This window comes from Macaca mulatta, chromosome 3 (assembly GCF_049350105.2).
Source record: "Macaca mulatta isolate MMU2019108-1 chromosome 3, T2T-MMU8v2.0, whole genome shotgun sequence".
In the NCBI taxonomy this organism is placed as follows: domain Eukaryota; kingdom Metazoa; phylum Chordata; class Mammalia; order Primates; family Cercopithecidae; genus Macaca; species Macaca mulatta.
In genome coordinates, this window is record NC_133408.1 from 34,663,697 (window position 1) to 34,687,399 (window position 23,703).

The 23,703-nt window shown below is 51.1% G+C and overlaps 2 protein-coding genes across 3 annotated transcripts in view; one reads left to right on the forward strand and one right to left on the reverse strand.

Annotated features, from left to right (window-relative positions):
- Nucleotides 1-23,703, reverse strand: part of PRKAR1B (protein kinase cAMP-dependent type I regulatory subunit beta) — a 482,327-nt gene that overhangs the window by 175,704 nt on the left and 282,920 nt on the right. The window contains exon 2 of one of the 2 annotated variants that reach the window (XM_028845428.2): nucleotides 8,107-8,179. The gene's annotated coding sequence lies outside the window, so the exon portion shown is untranslated. Of the gene's footprint in view, nucleotides 1-7,749; nucleotides 7,813-8,106; nucleotides 8,180-23,703 lie in introns of those variants that run through there. The other variant, XM_028845426.2, reaches the window with a different exon arrangement.
- The window catches only part of DNAAF5 (dynein axonemal assembly factor 5), a 54,851-nt gene continuing 38,386 nt past the window's right edge, over nucleotides 7,239-23,703 (forward strand). The window contains exons 1-4 of the mRNA XM_028845424.2: nucleotides 7,239-7,855; nucleotides 10,186-10,370; nucleotides 21,658-21,782; nucleotides 22,253-22,371. Of these exons, the coding sequence (XP_028701257.1) occupies nucleotides 7,261-7,855; nucleotides 10,186-10,370; nucleotides 21,658-21,782; nucleotides 22,253-22,371 (1,024 nt within the window). The 5' untranslated portion in view covers nucleotides 7,239-7,260. The remainder of the gene's footprint in view (nucleotides 7,856-10,185; nucleotides 10,371-21,657; nucleotides 21,783-22,252; nucleotides 22,372-23,703) is intronic.

A 23,703-nucleotide genomic window follows, 5' to 3' on the forward strand; every position in this document is an offset into this window, starting at 1 on the left:
TAGTAGAGATGGGGTTTCACCTTGTTGGTCAGGTTGGTCTTCAACTCCTGACCTCAGGTGATCCACCCGCCTTGGCCTCCCAAAGTGCTGGGATTACAGGCGTCAGCCACCGCACCCGGCTGTAATTGTTTATTTTTTTGTAGAGATGGGGGTCTCACTATGTTGCCCAGGTTGGTCTCAAACTCTTGGGCTCAAGCAATCCTTCCACCTCAGCCTCCCAAGTACCTGGGACTACAGGTGTGAGTCACTGCATCCAGCTAAGTTTCTATATTTCTTTGTAGCGACGGCGTGTCACTATGTTGCCCAGGTGGCCTTGAATGCCTGGCCTCAAGCAATTCTCCCATCTCAGCATCCGAAGGCCTATTTCATTTGTTGTAACATATTGCCATCCTGTCCTACTGCCCTGCTTCTGTCATCCGGTTTATAGCTATTCGGTCTGGCAGTGTGTCTTGGGAAAGGAGAGAGGTCATGATCTCGCTGGGTATTCACAGAGATGCCACCACAATCCAGGTACTTAACTGCACCAGCACCACAAGACTCCCTCCCAGTGACCCTTAATAATTACGCCACCCCATCCCTATCCCCTAGAGATCAGTCATCTGTTCCCCATCTCTGTTACTTTATGGATGTCATACAAACAATACCACAAAAGATCCCTTCGGGACTGGTTTTCATCTACATAATCTTTTAGAGTTTCATCCAAGTTGTTGCATGTAGCAATTGTTTCCATTTCTGAGTCGAATAGTTGTCTAATCTCCACATGTGTGAAGATTTCCCTGCTGTCTGCTGCTGATGGTAAGTTTGATTCCATTATTGTCAGAGAAGGCATTCTGTGCAAGTCTTTTTTTTTTTTTTTTTTTTTTTTTTTTTTTTTTTTTTTTTTGTGGAGACGGAGTTTCACTCTTGTTGCCCAGGCTGGAGTGCAATGGCACAATCTCGGCTCACTTCAACCTCCACCTCCCGGGTTCAAGTGATTCTCCTGCCTCAGCCTCTCGAGTAGCTGCGATTACAGGATGCGCCGCCATGCACAGCTAATTTTTTGTATTATAGTAGAGACGGGGTTTCACCACGTTGGTCAGGCTGGTCTTGAACTCCTTACCTCAAGTGATCCGCCTGCCTCGGCCTCCCAAAGTGCTGGGATTACAGGTGTTAGCCACCACACCTGGCCCTCGGTGCAAGTCTTTTACATTTGCTAAGGTTTGCCTTATGGCCCAGGATATGGTCTATCTTGGTCTATGTTCTGAGGACACTAGAAAAGAATGTGAATTCTGTGATTGTTGAGCAGTTTGTTCTATAAATGTCAGTTAGATCCTGTTGGTTAATGGTGTTGCTCTGCTATACCTTGATGACTATCTGCCTAGTTATTCTAGCAGCTGCTGAGTTACGGGCTGAAGTTGTCAAATACAACAGCAGCTTTCTCTCTTTCTCCTTTCAGTTCTGTCAGTTCCTGTTTTACACATGTTGAAGGTCTGTTGTTTGCTGTATACACATTTGGGATTGCTGTATCTTCCCACTGAGTTCTTTCATCATTATGTAATGTCCCTCTTTCCCAAGGAATTTCAACAGCCAATCCTGCTTTTTAAAATTAATGTTTACATGATACACTTTTGCCATCCTTTTACTTTCAACCTGCCTATGTTGTGTTTGAAGTGAGCTTCACCATATTGTAGACATCATATAGTTGGGTCAGGTTTTGTATCTATTTGGCGAACCTCTGTCTTCTAATTGTTGTGTTTAGGCCATTTACATTTAAATTAGTGATATCGTAGGGCTTACGCTTGCCATTTAATCATCTGTGTTTGTTCTCTCATGCTTTACTGTGGGATACTTGAAGGTTTTTTAGAATTCCACGTTATATTTTTGAGGATATCACCACATACGTATATAACTCATCAGTCTATCAGCATCTATGATTTACCACCTTGAAGGAGTGTAAACCTTCCTTCCACTTAAGTCCCTAACCCTTCTCACTGTTAAACACCTGGTCGTAGATGTTTCCTCCACGTACATCACGCACCACATCAGTGTTGTAATTTTTGCTTCAACCATCAAATATGATTAAAGAAACTCCTGAGGTGAAAGATGGTCAGTGACATTTACTTCTATTTTTATCCACTCCATTGTTCTCAACTTTCTGGAGGCCCCAGCCCTCTTCTGTTAAAATTATCTTTCTGGGCCAGGCACGGTGGCTCACGCCTGTCATCCCAGCACTTTGGGAGGCAGAGGCAGGCGGATCACCTGAGGTCAGGAGTTCAAGACCAGCCTGACCAACACGGAGAAACCCTGTCGCTGCTAAAAATAAAAAATTACTCGGGCGTGGTGGCACATGCCTGTAGTCCCAGCTACTCAGGAGGCTGAGGCAGAAGAATTGCTTGAACCTGGGAGGCGGAGGTTGCAGTGAGCCAAGATCGTGCCATTGCACTCCAGCCTGGGCAACAAGAGCGAAACTCCATCTCAAAAAGAAAAAAAAATTATCTTTCTGGTTACAGGGTATCCTTTAGGCATTCCTTAAAGGTAGGTCTGCTAGCAATAAATTCTATTAGTTTGCCTGTCTGAGAATATCTTTACTCCACCTCCATTCCTGAAGGATAGTTTTGCTGGGTAGAGGACTCACAGTCAACAGCTCTTTCTCCTGTACAGTTGAACAATGGCATGTCACTTCCTCCTGGACTTTTGTGGTTTTGGTTAAGAAATCTGCCTTCATTCAAACTGGTGTTCCTCTCTAGGCAAGACATCATTTCTCTCTGGCAGTATTTTTCCTCCCCCTGTCTTTAGTTTCCAGGAGTTTAATAGTTTAATTGTGATGTGTCTTACTATGGGTTTTTGGAGGGCTTATCCTACGAAGGCTTGTTCAGTTCTGGAATCTGTGGATTTATGTTTTTCATTGAATTGGGGGAGTCTTCAGCATTTTTTTTTTTTTTTTTTTTTGAGATGGAGTCTTACTCTGTCACCCAGGTTGGAGTGCAGTGGCATGATCTCAGCTTACTGCAACCTCCATCTCCTGGGTTCAGGCAATTCTCGTGCCTCAGCCTCCCTGAGTAGCTGGGATTCCAGGTACCCGCCACCACACCCAGCTACTTTTTTTTTCAGTAGAGATGGGGTTTCACCATGAGGCCAGGCTGGTTTTGAATTCCTGACCTCAGGTGATCCGCCTGCCTTGGCCTCACGAAGTGCTGGGATTACAGGCGTGAGCCACCAAGCCTCGCCTGGTTCTTATGACTGCTTTAAAATTCTCGGCAGATGATTCTAACATGTGACCTATATGGAATTCACATCTGTTACCTTACCATGGTCAGATTGTGGCTTTCCTGGTTCTTGGTAAGACAAGTGATTTCCAGATGTATCCTGGACATTTGGGTTACGATGTTTGCAGACTCCTGGTCCTACTTTAATCTACTTTAGCAGACAGTTGCTCTGTTCAGGTTCACGGTGTAGATTTCAGCCTATTTTTGCGGCCTGTCATTCTAACAGCAGTTTTGTCTTCAGAGCCCTGGCACTGCCCTCCTGGTCTGCTTTATTCTTCTGGCCTTCCTGGGGCTGCTGCTCATTTCCCATTGGTGGCACCTGCAGGGGTGAAAGGTACCTCCCTGGGCCACCTGCTGTCACTGGGCTACGTTTTGCTGTGTCAAGATAGAACATGCTCATTCTGGGTCTGTTTGTGCTATGAGAGGAAGGGCAGACTTCAGGCTCCTCTGACACTACCTGTGCCGTGCAGACTGTCCACTGGAACCACAGTTGCGCAGCACAGGTTAATGCACCTGCAGTGGCTTTAAAATCGGCCCTGAAAGCAGACTGGAGTGGAGGTAGTAGCTACCCTCTGAGTTTCTGTTGGGCGTCCCCTTTCCCAGGGCTTTGGCCAGAGCGAGGAGGCTTTCCTTGGAGAATTTCTGTGCGTGACTGTTGGTTGTTCTGGGCTGCAGGCTTCCCTGGGGACTAGTGTAGGAACACACGAGAGAAAAAGAAAACCCAGGGGACCCACCACCTTGCTATTCTTCCAGTCCAGAGGTCTCTAGACCATCTGTCTTGCTGTCAACTCTCAAGCTCCTTTCCTCGTTGCCTGCTGAGTTATGTGCAGGGTATTTTGCTGTATTTCAATGGGAAGAGCAAGGAAAAGTGAAGTCCCACCACTGTAATTAAAGTGCTTATTATTTCTTGACTTCATTGCTGCCACAGCCTTCCAGGGGCTCCCGACCAATCCGTTCAACAGAAGCCAAAGGGGTCCTTGAAAAATGTGGACTCAATCTTGCCAATGCTCCCACCTTGAAATCGTTAGTCCCCCATGCTTTAGGACAAAGGCCCCCATGGCCAGGCGCCACCCATCTGCTCACGCCCTGCCTGCTCCCCTGTGAGCAGTGTCAGCCTCCCTCCGTTTGATACCTGGGGCTGCCATAACAAAGCACCCCAGGCTGGGTGGCTGAACGAGAGAAACTGATTTCTCAAGATCAGGGTGTCAGCAGGGCTGGCTCCTCCTGAGGTCCCTCTTCATGCTCATACTGTGTTCTCCCTGTATGCACATCTGTCTCCAAAATTTCTCCTTTTATGAGGACAGCAGTCACATTGGATGAGTGCCCAACCTAATGACTTCATCTCACCTCGATCACATCTACAAAGACCTTGTCTCCAAACGCCTTGTCTCCAAATAGGGTCACATCCTGAGGTATGGGGGTTAGGACTTCAGCATGTGAATTTTGGGGAGGCACCATTCAGCCCATACCACCACCAATGAGGCCTTTGCTTATGCTATTTCCTCTCTCTACAACACCTCCCTGTCCCCTACCCCCACCTTTCACCTGGCTATGTGATGTGGTTTGGCTGTGTCCCCACCCAAATCTCATCTTGAATTGTAGCTCCCACAATTCCCACGTGTTGTGGGAAGGACCCAATGGGAGGTAACTGAATAATGGGGGTGGGTCTCTCCTGTGCTGTTCTCATGATATTGAATAAGTCTCACAAGATCTGATGGTTTTATAAGGGGGAGTTTCCCTGCACCAGCTCTCTGTCTCTCTTTGCCTGCCGCCATCCATGTAACATGTGACTTGCTCCTTCTTGCCTTCAGCCATGATTGTGAGGCCTCCCCAGCCATGTGGAACTCTAAGTCCACTAAACCTTTTCCTGTATAAATTACCCAGTCTTGGCTATGTCTTTATTAGCAGCATGGAAACGGACTAATATACCATGTTTACTTATTCTTCATATTTTGCCTCTGCTACCATTTGTTCAGGGAAGCCTTACAAGTCTAGTTCAACATCCCTTGACACTCATTCTCCCGGGACCACTGTGGTTAAACACATATTAATTTATCTTTCCATTAAGGGCTATCTCATCCTGCAAGATAAGATCTGGGAAAGCAGGGACCGTGGCCAGTTTCTACATCATTGTCATCCTGTCCCATGTGTTACAGATAGTGCCTGGTCAAACAAATGCCTGTTGGAGGAAACAATGAATTAAGAATGTTACTGAATATGCTACATATCGACATTTAAGAGGTACTGATGGGCTGGGCATGGTGGCTCATGCCTGTAATCCCAGCACTTTGGGAGGCCGAGGCGCGTGGATCACGAGGTCAGGAGATCGAGACCATCCTGGCTAACATGGTGAAACCCCATCTCTACTAAAAATACAAAAAAATTAGCCAGGAGTGGTGACAGGCACCTGTAGTCCCAGCTACTCGGGAGGCAGAGGCAGGAGAATGGCGTGAACCTGGGAGGCAGAGCTTGCAGTGAGCGGAGAACGCGCCACTGCACTCCAGCCTGGGCGACAGAGCAAGACTCCATCTCAAAAATAAATAAATAAATAAAGAGGTACTGATGAACAACACCATTTTGCAACACGAAGATCAACAACAAAAAAGAAGGTCAAACTTGAAGTTCAGTCCTAAAATTACACACATTCTGCTTTTAGAAAACTGAGTGCACCGTCACAGATGAGAAGTGCCTGGCTAACCAGACTTGGGGACTCCTGGTTTGCAGTGAGTGCTGTCAAATTCCCGTTCCAGGCTGGGCTCGCACCAACTCCGCCGCCAAGCTGTTTAGGCACCTCTGTCTCCACTCAAGTCCATACTCAAAGTCACTACTGTGAAACACTGTCCTGCTTTTAATTTCCAAGCTGCCTTGTTATTTCTTGGGAGTAGGCCAAGCTCACTTTAGGAGCAACTTAGTTTACAGTTTAACTTTGAAACAAAGATGATAACAGCCCTTTCCTGAAGCCAATCTCCTTCTTGCCTGGGGACCAGAATGCCTTTGTAAGACTAAGACATGGGCCACAAGATTAGAAATTGTGGTTTGAGTCATGTAGCTAGAGGCCACAAGATCCCAAACCTCCCGGATTGCTCCTTAGGATAACATCACTATTGTAAACTCTAAGATTGGTGCTCGAGATATTTTTCAGGCTCTGCATTCTGATGCACCAGCTGCCACCACCCACACCCCTAATCTGGCTCAACCAGTTCTGTGAGCCCACCCAAGAACAGAAGACAGCAAGAGAATCAACTTTGACGCTCCACTGTTTCATCTCCAACCCAACCAATCAGCACCGCCCTCTCCCTGGCCCCCTACCTGCCTAATTATCCTTAAATGACCCGTCTCAGGAATTTCAGAATCTGCTTTGAGTAATAAAGCTCTGGTGTCGTTTAGCCGGTTTCTGCATGTATTAAACTCTCTATTGAAATTCCCCTGTCTTGATAAATTGACTCCACCTGGGCAGCGAGTAAGGCGAACCTATTGGGCGGCTACACCTGAGATCAAATCACAGGTTGCACGTGAAGCCCAGACCAGGAACCCGTCTTACACCACAGGGGGGATCCAGTCCACAGAACCAGCGCCCTTCCCTCCTGGAACGGACCTTCCCAAAGCCAGAGGGGCTCTAGACGGCTCAAAAAGGGGTTTCCCGGCTACCCTGGACCGATGCAGGGCACCCAGGTTCCTTCTCCAAGCACTCCAGGCCGCAGGGCAGGCTTCCCTAGGGGCAGGACCAGGCCTATAGCCCGGGGCCCGCATCCCAGGCGAGCTGCACCCTCCCGAGACCCTTCCCATCTGCGCAATGGGGACAGGGTAAGGCCCAGCAGGCCGGCTGGCGGGGGCTCCTGCGACAGCGCGGGACAGCAGGCGAGCACCGCCGGACGAGGGCCCAGGCCCACGTGCGCACCTGCTGGGAGGAAGGAGCTCGGCGCCCCGCCCCCAGCGCGGACCGGAAGTGCTGCCGTAATCCGCGCCGAGCGTCGCGAAAGCGCCGTTCCCCTTAGTGACCGGCGACGCGAGCAAAATGGCGGCGCCGGGGGTGGCGGAGGCCGTGGCGGCCTCACACCCGGCTGAGGGGGCCGAGATGGCGGAGGCGGCAGAGCTGAGCCGCGCCCTGAGCCGCCTGCTGCCGGGGCTGGAGGCCGACAGCAAACCGGGCCGGCGGCGCGCCTTGGAGGCCCTGCGGCGCGCGCTGGAGGAGCCGGGCCCTGCCGCCGACCCCACCGCTTTCCAGGGCCCCTGGGCGCGCCTGCTGCTGCCGCGCCTGCTGCGCTGCCTGAGCGACCCCGCCGAGGGCTGCCGCGCGCTGGCAGTGCACCTGCTGGGTCTGGGCCTGCGCCGCGCCGCGCGGCCCCGCGATGCCCTGCCGCGCCTGCTGCCCGCGCTCGCCGCGCGCTTGGCCAGCCCCGAGCCCGCGCGCCGCCCGCCCGAGGCCTGCGAGGAGCTGCGCTTGGCCCTTGTGCAGCTGCTGGGTCTGGCCGTGGACCTGTGCGGCGCCGCGCTCGCGCCCCACCTGGACGACGCTCTGCGCGCGCTGCGCTGCTCCCTGCTGGACCCCTTCGCCGCCGTGCGCCGCGAGAGCTGCAGCTGCGCGGCCGCCCTGGCGCAGGCCACGCCCGGTGAGCACCCCGGGCCCCGCTCGCACACCCCACACTCTCACCCCCACCTCCACCTCCACGGCCCCTCTCACAACCCCCGCGGCTCGGCCCCACCCCACAACATCCCGGCCACCCCCATGGCCCGCGTCCCCCACCCGCCTGCCCCAAAGACCCCGCCCGGCCCCCTCCTCTCACCACCACTGCGTCCCCTGCCTCACGTCCCGCCACCAACGTGCCCTTCACCCGCTCCCTTGCCCTCTACCCCCACGTACCTGTTGCCTGCGCTGCCACCTGCTCCTGCTTGGCCCTCACTCACGTCACTCGTGTCCCCCGCTCCCCGCCTCCACCCTCCACGCCCCAAGCCCCGCCCCCACCTGCCTGCTCCCTGTGCCCCCTCTACCTGCCTATCCTCTGCCGTCCTCCTCTTTGCATCCCGCCGTCCCGCGACCCTCACCCCCCACCCTCCTCCCTGCCTGAGCCCCCTCACCCAGGCCCACGAGCCAGCTCTCCTATCCAGATCCCTGGAAACCACCGCGGAAATTCCTGTTAAGCAGTTTGGGGTGGTGTGTGCCCCGATAGCTGCCCCCTTTCCTTCCCTCTGGGGGCTTGCAGGACTTGCATCTGGTTGAGGAGACACGCTGAGACTCTGCTCTGATCATTTCACTTTCTGTCCCATTCATCCTACTCCACTGCCTTCCCTTTCTGGTTTGGACCACTGTCCTAAGTGGAAGGAGGCCGCTTCTCCCCTCCACTTTATAACGTTCCGCATCATTTTTAGAGCTCTGATCTGATCTGGTCGTTCTGTTTCCTTAACTGGCCATTCCTGCAGGGCCTTGCCCTTTCCCTCCTCTGGCTGGGATGTGGAATGATAGCAGGCGCCGGCTTCCTGCTGGCGGGAAAGCTTTCCAGAGAGGGGAACACTGATGCTATAAATCGGTGGGCTGTAGGGAGCAGGAAAGCAGTGAGAGATCTGGCCAGCTCAGGCCGTCCCAGTGATATCCCAATGATGATTTGAATGTAGTGGAAAGTGCAGGGGGTGTCAATAGGAGTAGTAGACCCGAGTTCAGGTTCTTAAAAGATCACTGCAGCTGCATGGAGAATAGGTTCCAGAAGTAAAGGAAAAGCTGGACTTGGGGAAATGCCGAGATTTCCACGTTGGTTAACTTTGGATTTCACATGGTCCAGAATTCCTGTGGAGCTCGGGAAGAGCCTTGGGCTGGACACGGCCATTGAGAATTCCTGGCATTTAATGTATTTCTCTTTAGCCCTCAACCACTTCCCTATGCCATCTGTACATCAGCCCCACGGGTGCTCCTGCTTCCTCCAGGGAGCTCCTCCTGGCCTTGCCACATTCCCTCCCCGGACCGTAGGTTCCATAGGACAGCACCATGCCCGCCTGTGCCCCTGCCCGAGCACAGCCTGCCGGGGTATGTGCTCATGGTTGCTGTGGGGTGAGGGACTGTGCCTCTGCCTGGAGCGTCCCCTCATCTCCAGCACCTCTGGCCCTCCTCTCCCCTGGGTAGGGGGCCTCACCTCTGGCCTTGGTCACACTGGGCAGTGGCAGAGAGGTTGAAGAGCTCACCCAAAGTCTCACTGGAATGATGGTTTCCCAGACAAGCCCCAAGTAGTGCAGAGCTGAGGCAAGAGGCAGTGTGGATGCCAGAGACCCTTTGGTTCTGGCTTTTTTTTTTTTTTTCTTGGAGAGGGAGTTTCACTCTGTCTCCCAAGCTGGAGTGCAATGGGGTGATCTCGGCTCACTGCAACCTCCACCTCCTGCGTTCAAGCGATTCTCCTGCCTCAGCCTCCCAAGTAACTGGGATTACAGGCGCCCGCCACCTCTTGTTCTGACTTTCTGTGGGGACTTTACAAATAGGAAGTGCAGTGGCTTTGCCTAGAGTGGTTCTGGCCCAGCTTCCTGGAGGAGCCTGGGGTCTGGTCTCAGTTGGGGCTGGGAGTGCGGCCTCCCTGCTGTCCTCTGGGCTCGGCTTCTTTCCTGTGGCCTCCAGTGTCCCCCTCAGGCCTCCACCTTGGCTTCAGCAGGTCCAGGTCTCCCATCTTCAGCCACAATAGGATTGCACCCCCAGCCTTTCCCTGCTGGTCCCTCTAAGCCCCCTGGGTTGCACAGGTGTCATCAAGGTGGGACACTTGTCCCTGGGCCTCTTCCTGTGCTGGGCGGTACAGAGCTCTGTTTGGCAGCCTGAGTTGTTTACTGTTCCTGCAGCAAGGACCTGGAGGGGAAGAGGAAGGGAGGTGAGGAGCTCCCAGGCGGGCAGCTGTCCTCTGAAAGCCCACAGAGCTGGGCAAGGCGTGTGGGAGCAGCTTTGGTAACTGGGGGCCTTCCTGTCCCTCAGACCACTTCCACATGCAGTCGGAGTCTCTGATCGGGCCCCTGATGCAGACCATCTCCCACCAGCACTGGAAGGTCCGTGTGGCCGCCATTGAAGCCACAGGTGCGGTGATCCAGTTTGGCAACGGGAAGTCCGTGGACGACGTGCTTTCCCATTTTGCTCAGCGACTGTTTGATGACGTCCCGCAGGTAACTGGTGTTTCTCCTGGACAGTCTGTTCCTCTCTCCACCATAGGCGGGCTGACGTGCTATTTTTAACTAACTCACTTGTTCTTTTTTCAGAATGCTTCATGCACCAAATGTCCTTTCATTATTCCTACTCACAGGATGTTCCTATTCACATCTTGGAAAAACTAGGAGAGAGCTGAACTGTTTTAATGTTTGGTGTTATGAATTCCAAGGGTGTGAGAAAGGATGGCTTGTGTAGTTATTGTCTCTTAGACACGGTGTGTGCTTCAGCAGTTGCAGAAGCTTCCTTAGTGCTCCCATCCATCAAGATGCACTTTCCTGAAAAGCCACTGTGGTTGGTGGACCTGGCCTGGGAGAATAGTGCAGTCAGGATTAGTTTGTTGGGGATAATTATGTTGTTGGGCTTTGGAACCCACCGAGAGACGGGCAGGCAGGCAGGCAGGAGTCCTACAGATGGGACTGAGTGTCGGCTTTACTGCTGGCAGAATCTGGCCTGGAGGGCATGTCTTGGATCTGAGACCCCAGTGACTTGCTAAAATGCCACACACTGTGGCCCCCAGGGAAGCTGAGCGACCTCTGATCTTTCTGTGTCTGAGTTACCTGTCAGCATAGTCAGACGTGATCTTCTGTGTCTGGCTTCTTCACCACGCATGGCTCTAGGTTTCAGCCTTGCAGAGGTAGGTTTCCTGATGAGAAATGGCATGGAGGTGGTGAGTTGAAGAGTCACTCGGGTATTCTGGGGCCAGGATGGAAGCCCTGACTCACTCCCTCGTCTGTGCGCTGGGGTCCACCTGTCGGGCCGGCTGTAGGTGTGACACAGCACCTGCCCAGGATGCCCCTGCTTTGCCTCCATGGCCAGGCTTCATTCCCGGGCGCGCTCCCTCCAGCGGTAGTGTGGCTGCCTTGGGGCTGTGCGCAGAGACACAGGGGGACCCTTCCCCACCAGGAGCCTTCGTTCACCCCCTTGGTCTCATCAGGCCAGCGGAAATTGAGTCACCATGTGTGCTGGCCGGCCCCTCCTGGAGCTGGTGTGGGTTCAGCACCAGGCAGCACAGAGGGCCCGTAAGCACATTAGGCTCTGCCCGGTGAGGAGAAAGTGGGCAGAGTGCGGGGTCAGTGTCCATGCTGCCTGGCACTTGGCAGCAGGCACTTCTGGCAATGACTGAATACTTGGGCTGCGGAGGGCAGTTCAGGGGGCCAGGGCAAGAACAGAGCCCAGTGAGAAGTGCAGGCAGCCGGCTGGTTTTCTCTCCCACCTTCCTTAAGCCTGAGGCAGAGTATGGCCAGCAAGGAACGTGGTGTCTGTGTCGTGGACCAAGTCTTATTCCTCAAAACAGTGTGATGACTCTATGGAGAGCTCTGTGTGCATACTGAAGCTGCATAGCTGATAGCTGTCGGTGTAACCTACCGTCACTGTCTAAAAATACCGTCACTGTCTAAAAATACCGTCACTGTATCGATAGCTGTCTATAAATACTGGAACTCTGTGGCACTCTCTGTAAATACTGGAACTCTCTAGCTAGCTGCAGACGGTGTAACTCAGTGTAACTGTACCGTAACTGTAAAAATACCGTAACTGCGTGTCGATAGCTGTCTATACATGCTGTAACTGTATTGGTAGCTATGCATGAACCGCCTACTCTGTATCAGTAGCTGTTAGAAATCTGACATCACATCGTTGATCTGAAGCAAGCTTGTCCAACCTGTGGCCTGCGGGCCACGTGCTGCCTAGGACTGCTTTGAATGCCGCCCAGCACCAATTCATAAACTTTCTTAGAATGTTATGATATTTTTTTGTGATTTTTTTTCTTTTAGCTCATCAGCCATCATTAGTGTTAGTGTTATTTTACGTATGGCCCAAGACAATTCTTCCAGCATGGCCCATTTCTTCCCAGTGGGGTTTGCATCTTGTTAGCAGAGACCCTGCACGGCCTTTCATGTGAGTTTCATGTGGAGTCGGGTGCTGCCCCTTTTACTTTGATCAGCCCTGGGACCCCATCCTGGAGCTCACTGTGCGCTCCTTGCAGACACCTCGAGCCCCTCAACAACCCAGGGATTGGAGCCCTGGGACCCCATCCCCTCTGCACAGAAGGTCCTGACTGCCTTCTGACTTGTAGGAAACCTTCCAGCAGCCTGCTAGACTAGGCTTAAATCACTCAACTTCACTGGAAGGGCCCAGAAATAACTTCATCTCCTCCTTACGAGGCTCGGAGGCCTCAGAGCTCACTCAGATAGCTCAGCCAGGTGAGCCTCAGAGCAAGGTCAGGACGTGGGTGGTCTAGCCGCCCTGGAGCCTTAGGCCCCGGGACAGTGGTGTCTGAAGTTGTGGAAAGGGGGGTGTCCCAGTGTGCCAGGGGCTACTGCATCTCCCCACGTACACATGACTGGAGCTCCCAGCCAGGACACTGACGGCATCCAGAACACCGGCGAGGCAGGCAGGACAGACGTATGGCCGTGCAGTTGTGAAGCAGGCCCTGAACAAACTGCCCTGTGCCGCCCTTAGGTGGGTGGCTTATGGACTTCGCCCTGCAAGGGTGCCCTGGTTGTTGCCAGGCCTGCAGTCGGCAGCTGCTCAGCTTTGCTGCAGTTTTCCTGTTCGATGTGTGCTGCTGGTGAGACCACCAGACCTGTTCTTGTCAAGAGGACCTTCCAGGAACATCGGATGTTACAGGAGAGGCTGGGGCTGCATGGACAGCTTTTCAGAGATGAGTATTTGTCACGTTCCTGCCAAGTACCTGTTTGGCATTTGTATGCCTTCTTTTGATAAATGTCTATTCAGATCTGTCCATTTTTAAATCGGGTTATTAGATTTTTTTTCTATTGAGTTTGAGCACCTTATGGATTCTGGTTGTGAGTCCCTTTTCCGATGGGTATTTATGCAGCTGTTTTCTCCCATCCTGTGGGTCGTCTCCTCACTGTTGATGGTTTTCTTTGCTGTGCAGAAGCTTTTTAACTTGGTATGATCCCATTTGCCCATTCCTTCTTTGGTGGCCTGTGCTTTGGGCATTTTACTCAAGAAACCTTTGTCCAGACCATATCCCAGAGAGTTTCCGCAATGTTTTCTTGTAGTGGTTTCATAGTTTGAAGTCTTAGATTGAGGTCTTTAATCCATTTTGATTTGACTTTTGTACATGGCGAGAGACAGGGGTCCAGTTTCATTCTTCTGCATATGGATATCTAGTTTTCCCAGCACCATTTATTGAAGAAACTGCCCTTTCCCCAAGGTATGTCCTTAGCACCTTTGTCAAAATAAGTTCACTGTAAGTGTATGGATTTAATTTCTGAGTTCTCTATTCTGTTCCTTCGGTCTGTGTGTCTGTTTTTATGCCAGTGCCATGCTGTTTTGATTGCTGTAGTTCTGTAGTATAAATTTTTTATGCCAGTGCCATGCTGTTTTGGTCGCTGTAGCTCTGTAGTATAAATTGAAGTCAGGTAATGTGATCCCTCCGGTTTTTTGTTTGTTTGTTTTTGTCATGTTTTTTGCTCAGGATGACTTTGGCTCTTCAGGGTCTTTTGAGGTTCCATATAAATTTTAGGATTATTTTTTCTGTTTCTGTGGAGAATGTCATTGGTATTTTGATAGGGATTACACTGAGTCTGTAGATTGCTTTGGGTGGTTTTGACATTTTAACAGTATTGATTCTTCCAGTCCATGAACATGGAGTATGTTACGATTTTTTGTGTGTGTCTTCTTCAATTTTCTCACATCAGTGTTTTGTAGTTTTCATTGTAGAGATCTTTCACTTCTTTGGTTAAGTTAATTCCTAGGTATCTTATTTTGTTTGTAGCTATTGTAAATGGAATTACTTTCTTGATTTCTTTTTCAGATTTGTTCACTGTTGGCATGTAGAAATGCTACTGGTTTTTGTTTGGTGATTTTTGTATCCTGCAACTTTACTGAATTTATCTGTTCTAATTTTTTGTGTGTGTGGAGTCTTCAGGTTTTTCCAAATGTAAGATTATATCATCTGCAAACAAGGATAATTCTCTTGCTTTTCAATTTAGATTCTCTTTATTTCTCTTCTCTGATCGTTCTAGCTAGTGCTTCCAGTACTGTGTTGACTAACAGTGGTGAAAGCGAGCATCCTTGTCTTGCTCCAGATTTAGAAGAAAGCCTTTGAGTTTTATCCCTATTCAGTGTGATACTAGCTGTGAGTCTCGTATATGGCTTTTTTTGTGCTGAGGTATTTTCCTTCTATACCCAGTTTTTTGAGGATTTTTATCATGAAGGGATGTTGAATTTTATGCTTTTTCTGCATCAATTGAAATAATCACATAGTTCTTGTCCTTCATTCTGCTAATATGATGTGTCACATTGGTGGATTTGTGTATGTTGAGCCATCCTTGTATACCTGGAATAAATCCCACTTGGTCATGATGAATGATCTTTCTAATGTGCTGTTGAAACACTGTCTTGTTGAGGAAATTTTGCATCTGTATTCTTCAGGGATATTGTCCTGTAGTTTTCTTTTTCGATCGCATCTTTGTCTGGTTCTGGTATCAGGGTAGTACTGTCCTCATAAATTAAGCTTGGAGGTATTCTTTTCTCTTCTATTTCTTGGAATAGTTTGAGTAGGGGTGACCTTAGTTCTTTAAATGTTTGATAAAATTTGGCAGTGAAGTACTGGGTCCCAGGCTTTTCTTTGCTGGGTGGCTTTTCATTGCAGCTTCAATATCATTACTTGTTACTGGTCTGTTCGAGGTTCGGATTTCTTTATGATTGAATCTTGGTAGGTTGTATGTGTCTAGGAATTGATCCATTGTTTCTAGGTTTTCCAATTTGTTGGCATATAGTTGCTCATGGTGTAGTTGCTCACGGTGCAGGTGCTCACGGTGCAGGTGCTCACGGTGCAGCTGCTCACGGTGCCGGTGCTCACGGTGTCGGTGCTCATGGTGCAGTTGCTCACGGTGTCGGTGCTCACGGTGTTGGTGCTCACGGTGCCGGTGCTCATGGTGCAGCTGCTCACGGTGCAGCTGCTCATGGTGTCGGTGCTCACGGTGCAGTTGCTCATGGTGTCGGTGCTCATGGTGCCGGTGCTCACGGTGCAGTTGCTCATGGTGTCGGTGCTCACGGTGCAGTTGCTCACGGTGCAGTTGCTCACGGTGTCGGTGCTCACGGTGCAGGTGCTCACGGTGTCGGTGCTCACGGTGCCGGTGCTCACGGTGTTGGTGCTCACGGTGTCGGTGCTCACGGTGCAGTTGCTCACGGTGTTGGTGCTCACGGTGCCGGTGCTCACGGTGCCGGTGCTCACGGTGGCGGTGCTCACGGTGCAGGTGCTCACTGTGGCGGTGCTCATGGTGGCGGTGCTCACGGTGCAGTTGTTCACGGTGTTGGTGCTCACGGTGGCGGTGCTCACGGTGCAGTTGCTCACAGTGTCGGTGCTCACAGTGTCGGTGCTCACGGTGCAGTTGCTCACGGTGCAGCTGCTCACGGTGTCGGTGCTCACGGTGCAGTTGCTCATGGTGTCGGTGCTCACGGTGCAGTTGCTCATGGTGTCGGTGCTCACGGTGCGGGTGCTCACGGTGTCGGTGCTCACGGTATAGTTGCTCATGGTGTAGTTGCTCATGGTGTCGGTGCTCACAGTGCAGTTGCTCATGGTATCGGTGCTCACGGCGCAGGTGCTCACGGTGCAGTTGCTCACGGTGACGGTGCTCACGGTGCAGTTGCTCACGGTGCCGGTGCTCACGGTGCAGTTGCTCACGGTGCAGTTGCTCACGGTGCAGGTACTCACGGTATAGTTGCTCACAGTGTAGTTGCTCACGGTGTCGGTGCTCACGGTGCAGTTGCTCATGGTGTCGGTGCTCACAGTGCAGTTGCTCACGGTGCAGTTGCTCATGGTGTCAGTGCTCACGGTGCAGGTGCTCACGGTGCAGTTGCTCACAGTGCAGTTGCTCACGGTGTCGGTGCTCACAGTGCAGTTGCTCACGGTGCCGGTGCTCACAGTGTCGGTGCTCACAGTGTCGGTGCTCACGGTGTCGGTGCTCACAGTGCAGTTGCTCACGGTGTCGATGCTCACGGTGTAGTTGCTCATGGTGTCAGTGCTCACAGTGTAGTTGCTCATGGTATAGTTGTTCACTGTGTCGTTGCTTATATTGTAGTTGCTTATGGTGTGGTTGCTCGTATGCTAGTTGCTCATGGTGTAGCTGCTCACAGTGTCATTGCTCATGGTGTCGCTGCTCACAATGTTGTTATGGTGTAGTTGATCACAGTCTCTAATGATGCTTTGAATTTCTGTAGTATCAGTTGTGTAATGTCCCCTTTTTGATCTGATTTTATTTACTTGGATCTTTTTCTTAGTCTGGTTAAAGGTGTGTCGATTTTGCTTATCTGTTCAAAAAGCTAACTTTTCATTTTGTTTGTCTTTTGTATTTTTTTGTTTCGATTTCATTTATTTCTGCTCTTATTTCTTCTACTAACTTTGGGTTTGGTTTGCTCTTGCTTTCCTAGTTCTTTTCGACACAGCGTTAGGTTGCTCTTTGAAGTTGTCTGCTTTTTGGCTGTAGGTGCTGATTGCTATACACTTGCCTCCTAGTGCTGCTTTTGTTGTTTTGGCATATTGTGTTTCCATTTTCATTTAAGAATTTTTTAAATTTCCTTCTTAATTTTGTCATTGACCCACTGGTCATTCAGGAGCATATTATTTAATTTCCATGTATTTGTATAGTTTCCAAAGTTCTTGTTATTAATTTCAGTGTCCTGTTTTAAGGCTTGTTTCGTGGCCTAACATATGGTCTATCCTTGAGAATGATCCATGTGCTGAGGAGAAGAATGTGTATTATGTAGCTGTTTGATGCAGCGTTCTATAAATATCTATTAGGTACATTAGGTCTATAGCGCAGATTAAGTCCGATGTTTCTTTGTTGATTTTGTCTCTGGATTATTTGTCTAATACTGGAAGTGGGGCGTTGAAGCCTCTAGCTGTTACTGTGTTGGAGTCTGTCTCAACAGACAATATTTGGTTTATATATCTGGATATTCCAGTGTTGGGTGAATATATATTTAAAGTTATGTCCTCTTGCTGAGTTGACACCTTTATCATTATATGATGACCTTTGTCTCTTAATATAGTTTTCGTCTTGAAATCTGTTTTGTCTAAGTATAGCTATCCCTGCTCTTTTTTTGGTTTCCATTTGTACAGAATATCTTTTTGCATCCCTTTATTTTCAACCTACGTGTGCCTTTTTGGTGACGTGTGTTTCTTGTCAGCAACAGATAGCTGGGTCCTGGTTTTCTTACCCATCCAGCCACTCTGTCTTTTGAATGGAGAGTTTAGTCTGCTTACATTCAATGTTGTTATTGATAAGTAAGGACTTACTCCTGTCGTTTTGTTGTTTTCTGGTTGTTTTGTGGGCTGCTCTTCCTTCTTGCCTTCTTGTCTTCCTTTTTATGAAGATGATTTTCTCTGTTTTTTTTCCGTATGTTTTAATTTCTTTTTGTTTTTTGTGTATCTGTTGTAGGGTTTTTTATTTGAAGTTACCAGGAGGCTTGCAAATAACATAACCCATTATTTTAAACTGATGGCAACTGAACACTGATTGTAAAAACAAACCAGCAGCAAAGAAAAAATGAATAGAAACGCTACAGTTTAATTTTATCCCCTCTGCTTTTTAACTTCTTGTTGTTTTTATAACTTTGTCTTGAAAAGTCATTGTAGTTATTTTTATTCATTTATTTATTTTTATTGCTTTATTTTTGAGATGGAGTCTTGCTCTGTCACCTAGGCTGGAGTGTAATGGTGCCATCTCGGCTCACTGCAACCTCCACCTCCCAGGTTCAAGCGATTCTCCTGCCTCACCCTGCTGAGTAACTGGGATTACAGGCATCCACCACCACACCTGGCTAATTTTTGTATTTTTTAGTAGAGTCGGGGTTTCACCATATTGGCCAGGCTTGTCTCGAACTCCTGAGCTCAGGTGATCTGCCCGCCTCGGCCTCCCAAAGTACTGGGATTACAGGTGTGAGCCACCGCGCCCAGCCAGCTAGTTATTTTTCATGGGCTCATCTTTTAGTCTTTCTAGGCAAGGTGTGAAGAGTTTACACCCCACAGTTACAGTGTTACAACAGTCTGTGTTTTTCTGCATGCTTACTGTTCCCAGTGAGTTGTATCCTTTTAGATGATGTGTTATTGCTGCTCAGCATCCTTATTTTTCAGATTGAAGAAGACTCTTTAACATTTCTTGTAGGACAGGTCTGATGTTGATGAAAATTCAGCTTTTGTTTGTCGGGGAAAGTCTATCTCCCTCATGTTTGAAGGATTTTTCACTGGATATACGAGGGTGAAAGTTTACTCTCCTTGAGCACTTTAAATATGCCACGCCACTGTCTCCTGGCCAGTGAGGGCTCCTCTGAGAGGTCGTTGCCGGGCGTACTGGAGCTGCGTTGTATGTGATTTGTTGGTTTTTTTTCTCTTGCTACTTTTAGAACCCTTTCTTCATCCTCGATCTTTAGGAGTTTGATTGTTAAATGTCTTGAGGTAGTTTTATTGGGTTAAATCTGGTTGGTGTTCTGTAGCCTTCTTGTACTTGAGTGCTGGTATCTTTTTCTAGGTTTGGAAAAGTCTTTGATATTATCCCTTTGAGCAAACGTTCTACCCCGATTTCTCTCTCTCTACCTGCTCTTGAAGGCCAGGAACTCTTAGATTTGCCCCTTTGAGGCTATTTTCTAGATCCTGTACATGTGCCTCATTCTTTCTATTCTTTTTTCTTTTGTCTCTGTGTGTTTTCAAATAGCCCATCTTCAAGCTGCTCACTAGTTCTTTCTTCTGCTTAGTCAGTTCTGCTGTTAAGAGGCTCCGATGCATTCTTCAGTATGCCAATCGCTTTTTTCAACTCCAGAATTTCTGCCTGATGCTTTTTAATTATTTCAGTCTCTTTGTTAATTTCTCTGATAGGATTCTGAATTCCTTCTCCATGTTATCTTGGATTTTGCTGGGCGTCCTCAAACAGCTATTTTGAGTTTTCTGTCTGAAGGGTCACCTATCCCTGTCACGCCAGGATTGGTCACTGGTGCCTTATTTAGTTCACTTGGTGAGATCATGTTTTCCTGGATGCTCCTGATGCTTGTGGCTGTCGGTCAATGTCGCTAGGTATTTACTGTCATTTTTGCAGTCTGGGCTTGTTTGTACCCATCCTTCTTGCGAAGGCTTCTAATTCATTTATTTTGCTTTTTAGGAAAAAAATTGAAAAACATCCTGCTTTGTTAAACTGTTACATGGCAGTGAGGTATTCAGTGTTGTTTTTGAACTAAAAGAAAAGGGATAATCCGTCTCATGCTAATTAGAATTTGCAGATTTCTTATGATACTAAGTCGAGACTGATAGAAAAGGTGGTGGCAGTCCATGAGACTCAGGAGCAGCCCCAAATCCTACCCTGCAGCTGCCCTTGCTATGAGGTGAGATGTTGGAAGCTCCTTTCTACAAAAGAAGCCGATCTGTGGGTTCCAACGGACAGGCGGCCGTCCTGGGCAGGGCCCTGCAGAGACCCTGGCACAGGTGCAGGAGGTCAGGGAGGAGAAAGCAGCGAGGCCGACCCAGCGAGTTCAGACTGCTCCCCGGCTGCCGGCCTGGGGCAGAGTGTGCTCAGGCCTTGCCGTGTGGCCCTGGATGCCTGCCCGTCTCCTGGAGAGGGCCCCATCGCATGTGTTTGGGCTCGGTACTGGCTGCAGTCTGGCTTGTCTCAGTCACGCCCTCTGCCCGACAGGCTTTCTAGCATCTCAGCACATGGCACAGGCTGAGCTTGGAGTTTGCCACTCACATGGATTAGCGTCGTGGCAGGTGCGGCCATGAGTGGTGCCTGTTGACTGCATTAAACCCTGGGGCATCTCTGCTCGAGACCCGCCAGCGCCATGTGTGAAGACAACAGTGACAGCTTGTTCTGTGGTGACTCTCTAACCGGGTGGTGGAGTGGACATGGAGCTGATTTGGGTTTCTCAGTTGTTATATGGGTACTTGTATTTGTGGTTGCTAGTAAGGCCCTGTGTCAGTTAATAACCCCCGCAAATGCACCACGCATTCCTGTGTCCCCTATGCTGTGTCCCCAATGCACGCTTCCCTGCTGCTCGCACGCCAAGAGTCGCCTGTGCTTACCACACAGGGAGCGGGAGTCAGGCGCGTTGGGCCCCTCCTTGTGTGAACTTGTCTACCCCTCACAGGACCTCAGTGACGAGCCCTGTCAGTCATTCCTATCCATTTTCCAGGTGGGAATGAACTTCAGAGCGGTCAGGCCAGGGCCCGGGTCCCAGGCTGGCAGGGACAGATCCTAGATGCGATCTGCTTGGCTCTAGGCCTTGTTGGAGCCCGGGCGGAGCAACCCCTCCTCCGAGTCCCAGTGAGCGACCACGCCATGGGCACAGCTGCTGCTCGGGTCCCCTGCACCTACGCGTGACTGTGAGTGCTATTGCTAATGGTGCATGGCTGTGCGGAGATGCTTCATCCAAAGTGTCAGGAGGGAGGAGGGTCCTGCGCCCCACAGCCCAGCCAGGCACTGATGGCACCACAGAGTCGGCCCCTGGCCTCACAGGGGATGACTCTGAAGCTCGTTCACACCCCAGAGCTCCCTGGATCAGTCTATAGCTGGCTTCAGCCACACCACTTCCTCACCCAGCTTCTTCTTGGCTATTCCCAGTTCCCTTTGAGGAGTGTTGGTGCTGGTCCCCGTCTCAGGCACTGCCCTTTGGGAGCTTGGCTAGGGCACTTGGTGTCTGGTAAGCTGGTTTCTTCTGCCTGCATAGGCAAGGTAGGCAGAGGCCCTCGTGCCGCCTTTTCAGACACCCAGCAGCAGAACCAGGGACCTTGCTGGTTTCCTCCTGAGTCCCTGGGCTCTGGGACCAGATGCCTTTGAGGTCTGGCCATAGTGCACCATACGTGCTGTAGCCCTGGCTCACTGAGCACCCAGGGTGAGACAGACACAGCCTGGCCAGGAGGTTTTCATGCAGAACACTGAACACGCGGCGCAGCTCAGGCAGCAGCTAGGAGCCTGCTCTCGCCAATAGGACCAGGCCGGGGCACGGGGGACTTGTGTGTGAGGCTGCAGGACAGCAGCATTCCTCTCTGGCCCAGCCGGGGGGGACTGGCAGAGCTGGCTGGGACCCAGACTTGGTGGCGCCCAGGACCCCGGCCATGCACCTCTGCCTTGGGGATGGCATCCAGGTGGTGGTAGGTGGCCCAGGACCTGGCCGTGCCTCTGCGTCAGGCAGCGCCTGCATAGCGGCACTCAGAGCTGTGCTGTGGCATCAACTCCAGCATCCCCTTTGCCTACACGAATCCTTATCCCTTCCTCTCGTGCACAGGTCCGGCGGGCGGTGGCCTCTGTGGTAGGCGGCTGGCTGCTGCGTCTGCGCGACCGCTACTCCTTCTTCCACAAGCTCATCCCTCTGCTGCTCAGCAGCCTCAGCGATGAGGTGCCCGAGGTCAGGTACGTGGGCAGGCGTCCAGCCGGCGGCCGCGGGCCCTGCTTCCTAAACAGTCGTGTACAGCAGTGGTGGTTTCTCTTCGCTCAGAATCTGTCACAGAAACCTGCTCGTGTCCCTTCGTCCCTGTGCTCTGAGGTGATGTGCCGTACAGAAGACCTCTGGTTTTGTAAACGTCATTTCACATCTTTTTAGCATTTGACTGAGTAATGGACAGAGATCAGACGGCCCACTTGGTGTACTGTCCGTAGAGTGCTCACAAGATGAACGGGATTTCTGGTCCACCTTTTCTGGGGTTAGGGAGCTTCCCACTCTCATGTGATGGGGTCTTTAGGCGACCCGTGTCCTGGCACAGCCCTGCGACCTCCTGGGCATCTCTGGGAACTTGCAGGGCCCTTCCCTGTGTGCCCTCCCCTGCGTGCCCTCCCCTGCGTGCCCTGCCCTGAGCCGCTGTTGTCCATCTGTTGTGCCACAGGCAGCTGGCTGTCAGCCTCTGGGAAGACGTTGGCCTGCAGTGGCAGAAGGAGAATGAGGAGGACCTGAAGGACAAGCTGGACTTTGCCCCTCCCACCCCACCCCATTACCCTCCACATGGTGAGTGACCGAGGCAGAGGGAGCGCCAGGAGGCGAGCGCTTGTTGGGTAGGAAAGGGGCTTCTGAACCTGAAGGAAGCTTCAGCTCTTGACGTTCTGAGCCCAGGCAGCCGCATTGGAAAGGTGCAGGCATCTCCCCATTGTGCTGGGACTCCTACGTCCCAGGCACCTGGGACTTCCCTGCGTCCTAGGCAGAGCACGTCTCTCCTCAGCATCTGGGAAGCCCCCATGTACCTCGCAGTGACCTCTCCCCTCCTCTGACCAGCTTTATTTTAAAAAGGCCGTGGGCTTCTGAAAGTGTCCAGTGCACTGCTAGATGGCGTCCGCCCCCCTCCCTTGGCTGTGCACACAAGGGTGCACTGAACTCTGGGTTCCTGGGCAGCTCTGCTGGTGGTTGGGGGATGTTGGAAACAGTGGGATAAGGGGCTCATCGTTTCACCAAGACAGAGCTCAGCACAAGGGCCACGGATGAGGCGAGGTCTTCGTGGTTCCACATGATTTCCAACCTGGGAACAGGGTCCCCTGCTGCGTGGCCTCCTGCCCTTCCCACATTTGCTCCCTGGCCATGTTGCAGGCATCCATGTGTGTCTCTGCAGAGCCCAGCAGGTCTGGCTGAGTCTGAGTGGAGGCTCCCAGGTCCGGCCCCAACACACTTGCTCTGCCATGCCACTGGCCCACCTCGGGCTTCATCTGTGTGGAAACCACTCTCTCGTGGGGCTGAGTGTCTTCCACTTGCACATGGTCAGGTGTTTTCATCACTTGAGTCTGTCTGCAGGGTGTCTTCTTAAAAGTGAATAATAGATACGCACTGATGAGGACAGAAAGTAGGTGAAGCATAGCCCAAATCAGATGTGCAGCCCAAATCAACCAGATACCCAGCCCAAATCAATCAGATGCCCAGCCCAAATCAATCAGATGCCCAGCCCAAATCAATCAGATGCCCAGCCCAAATCAATCAGATGCACAGCCCAAATCAATCAGATGCCCAGCCCAAATCAGATACCCTGAGAGATTTGCAGCCTCAACTTACTTCCCATGTCACCTCCCTGGCCTAGTCCAGGCACTGAAGTAGCCCAGGGTCAAGTCCTGGAGGGAAGTGTTGTACTCTGTCAAATACAGCATTAAAGCGGCTTCTTGGCTGGGCATGGTGGCTCACGCCTGTATCCCAGCTACTCGGGAGGCCAGGGTGGATCACTGGAGCCCAGGAGTTGGAGACCAACCTGGGCAACACAGCAAGACTCCGACTCTACAAATATTTTAACAAAAACAAAATAAATTCGCCGGGTGTGGTGGTGCGCATCTGTATCCCAGCTGCTCTGGAGGCTGAGGTGGG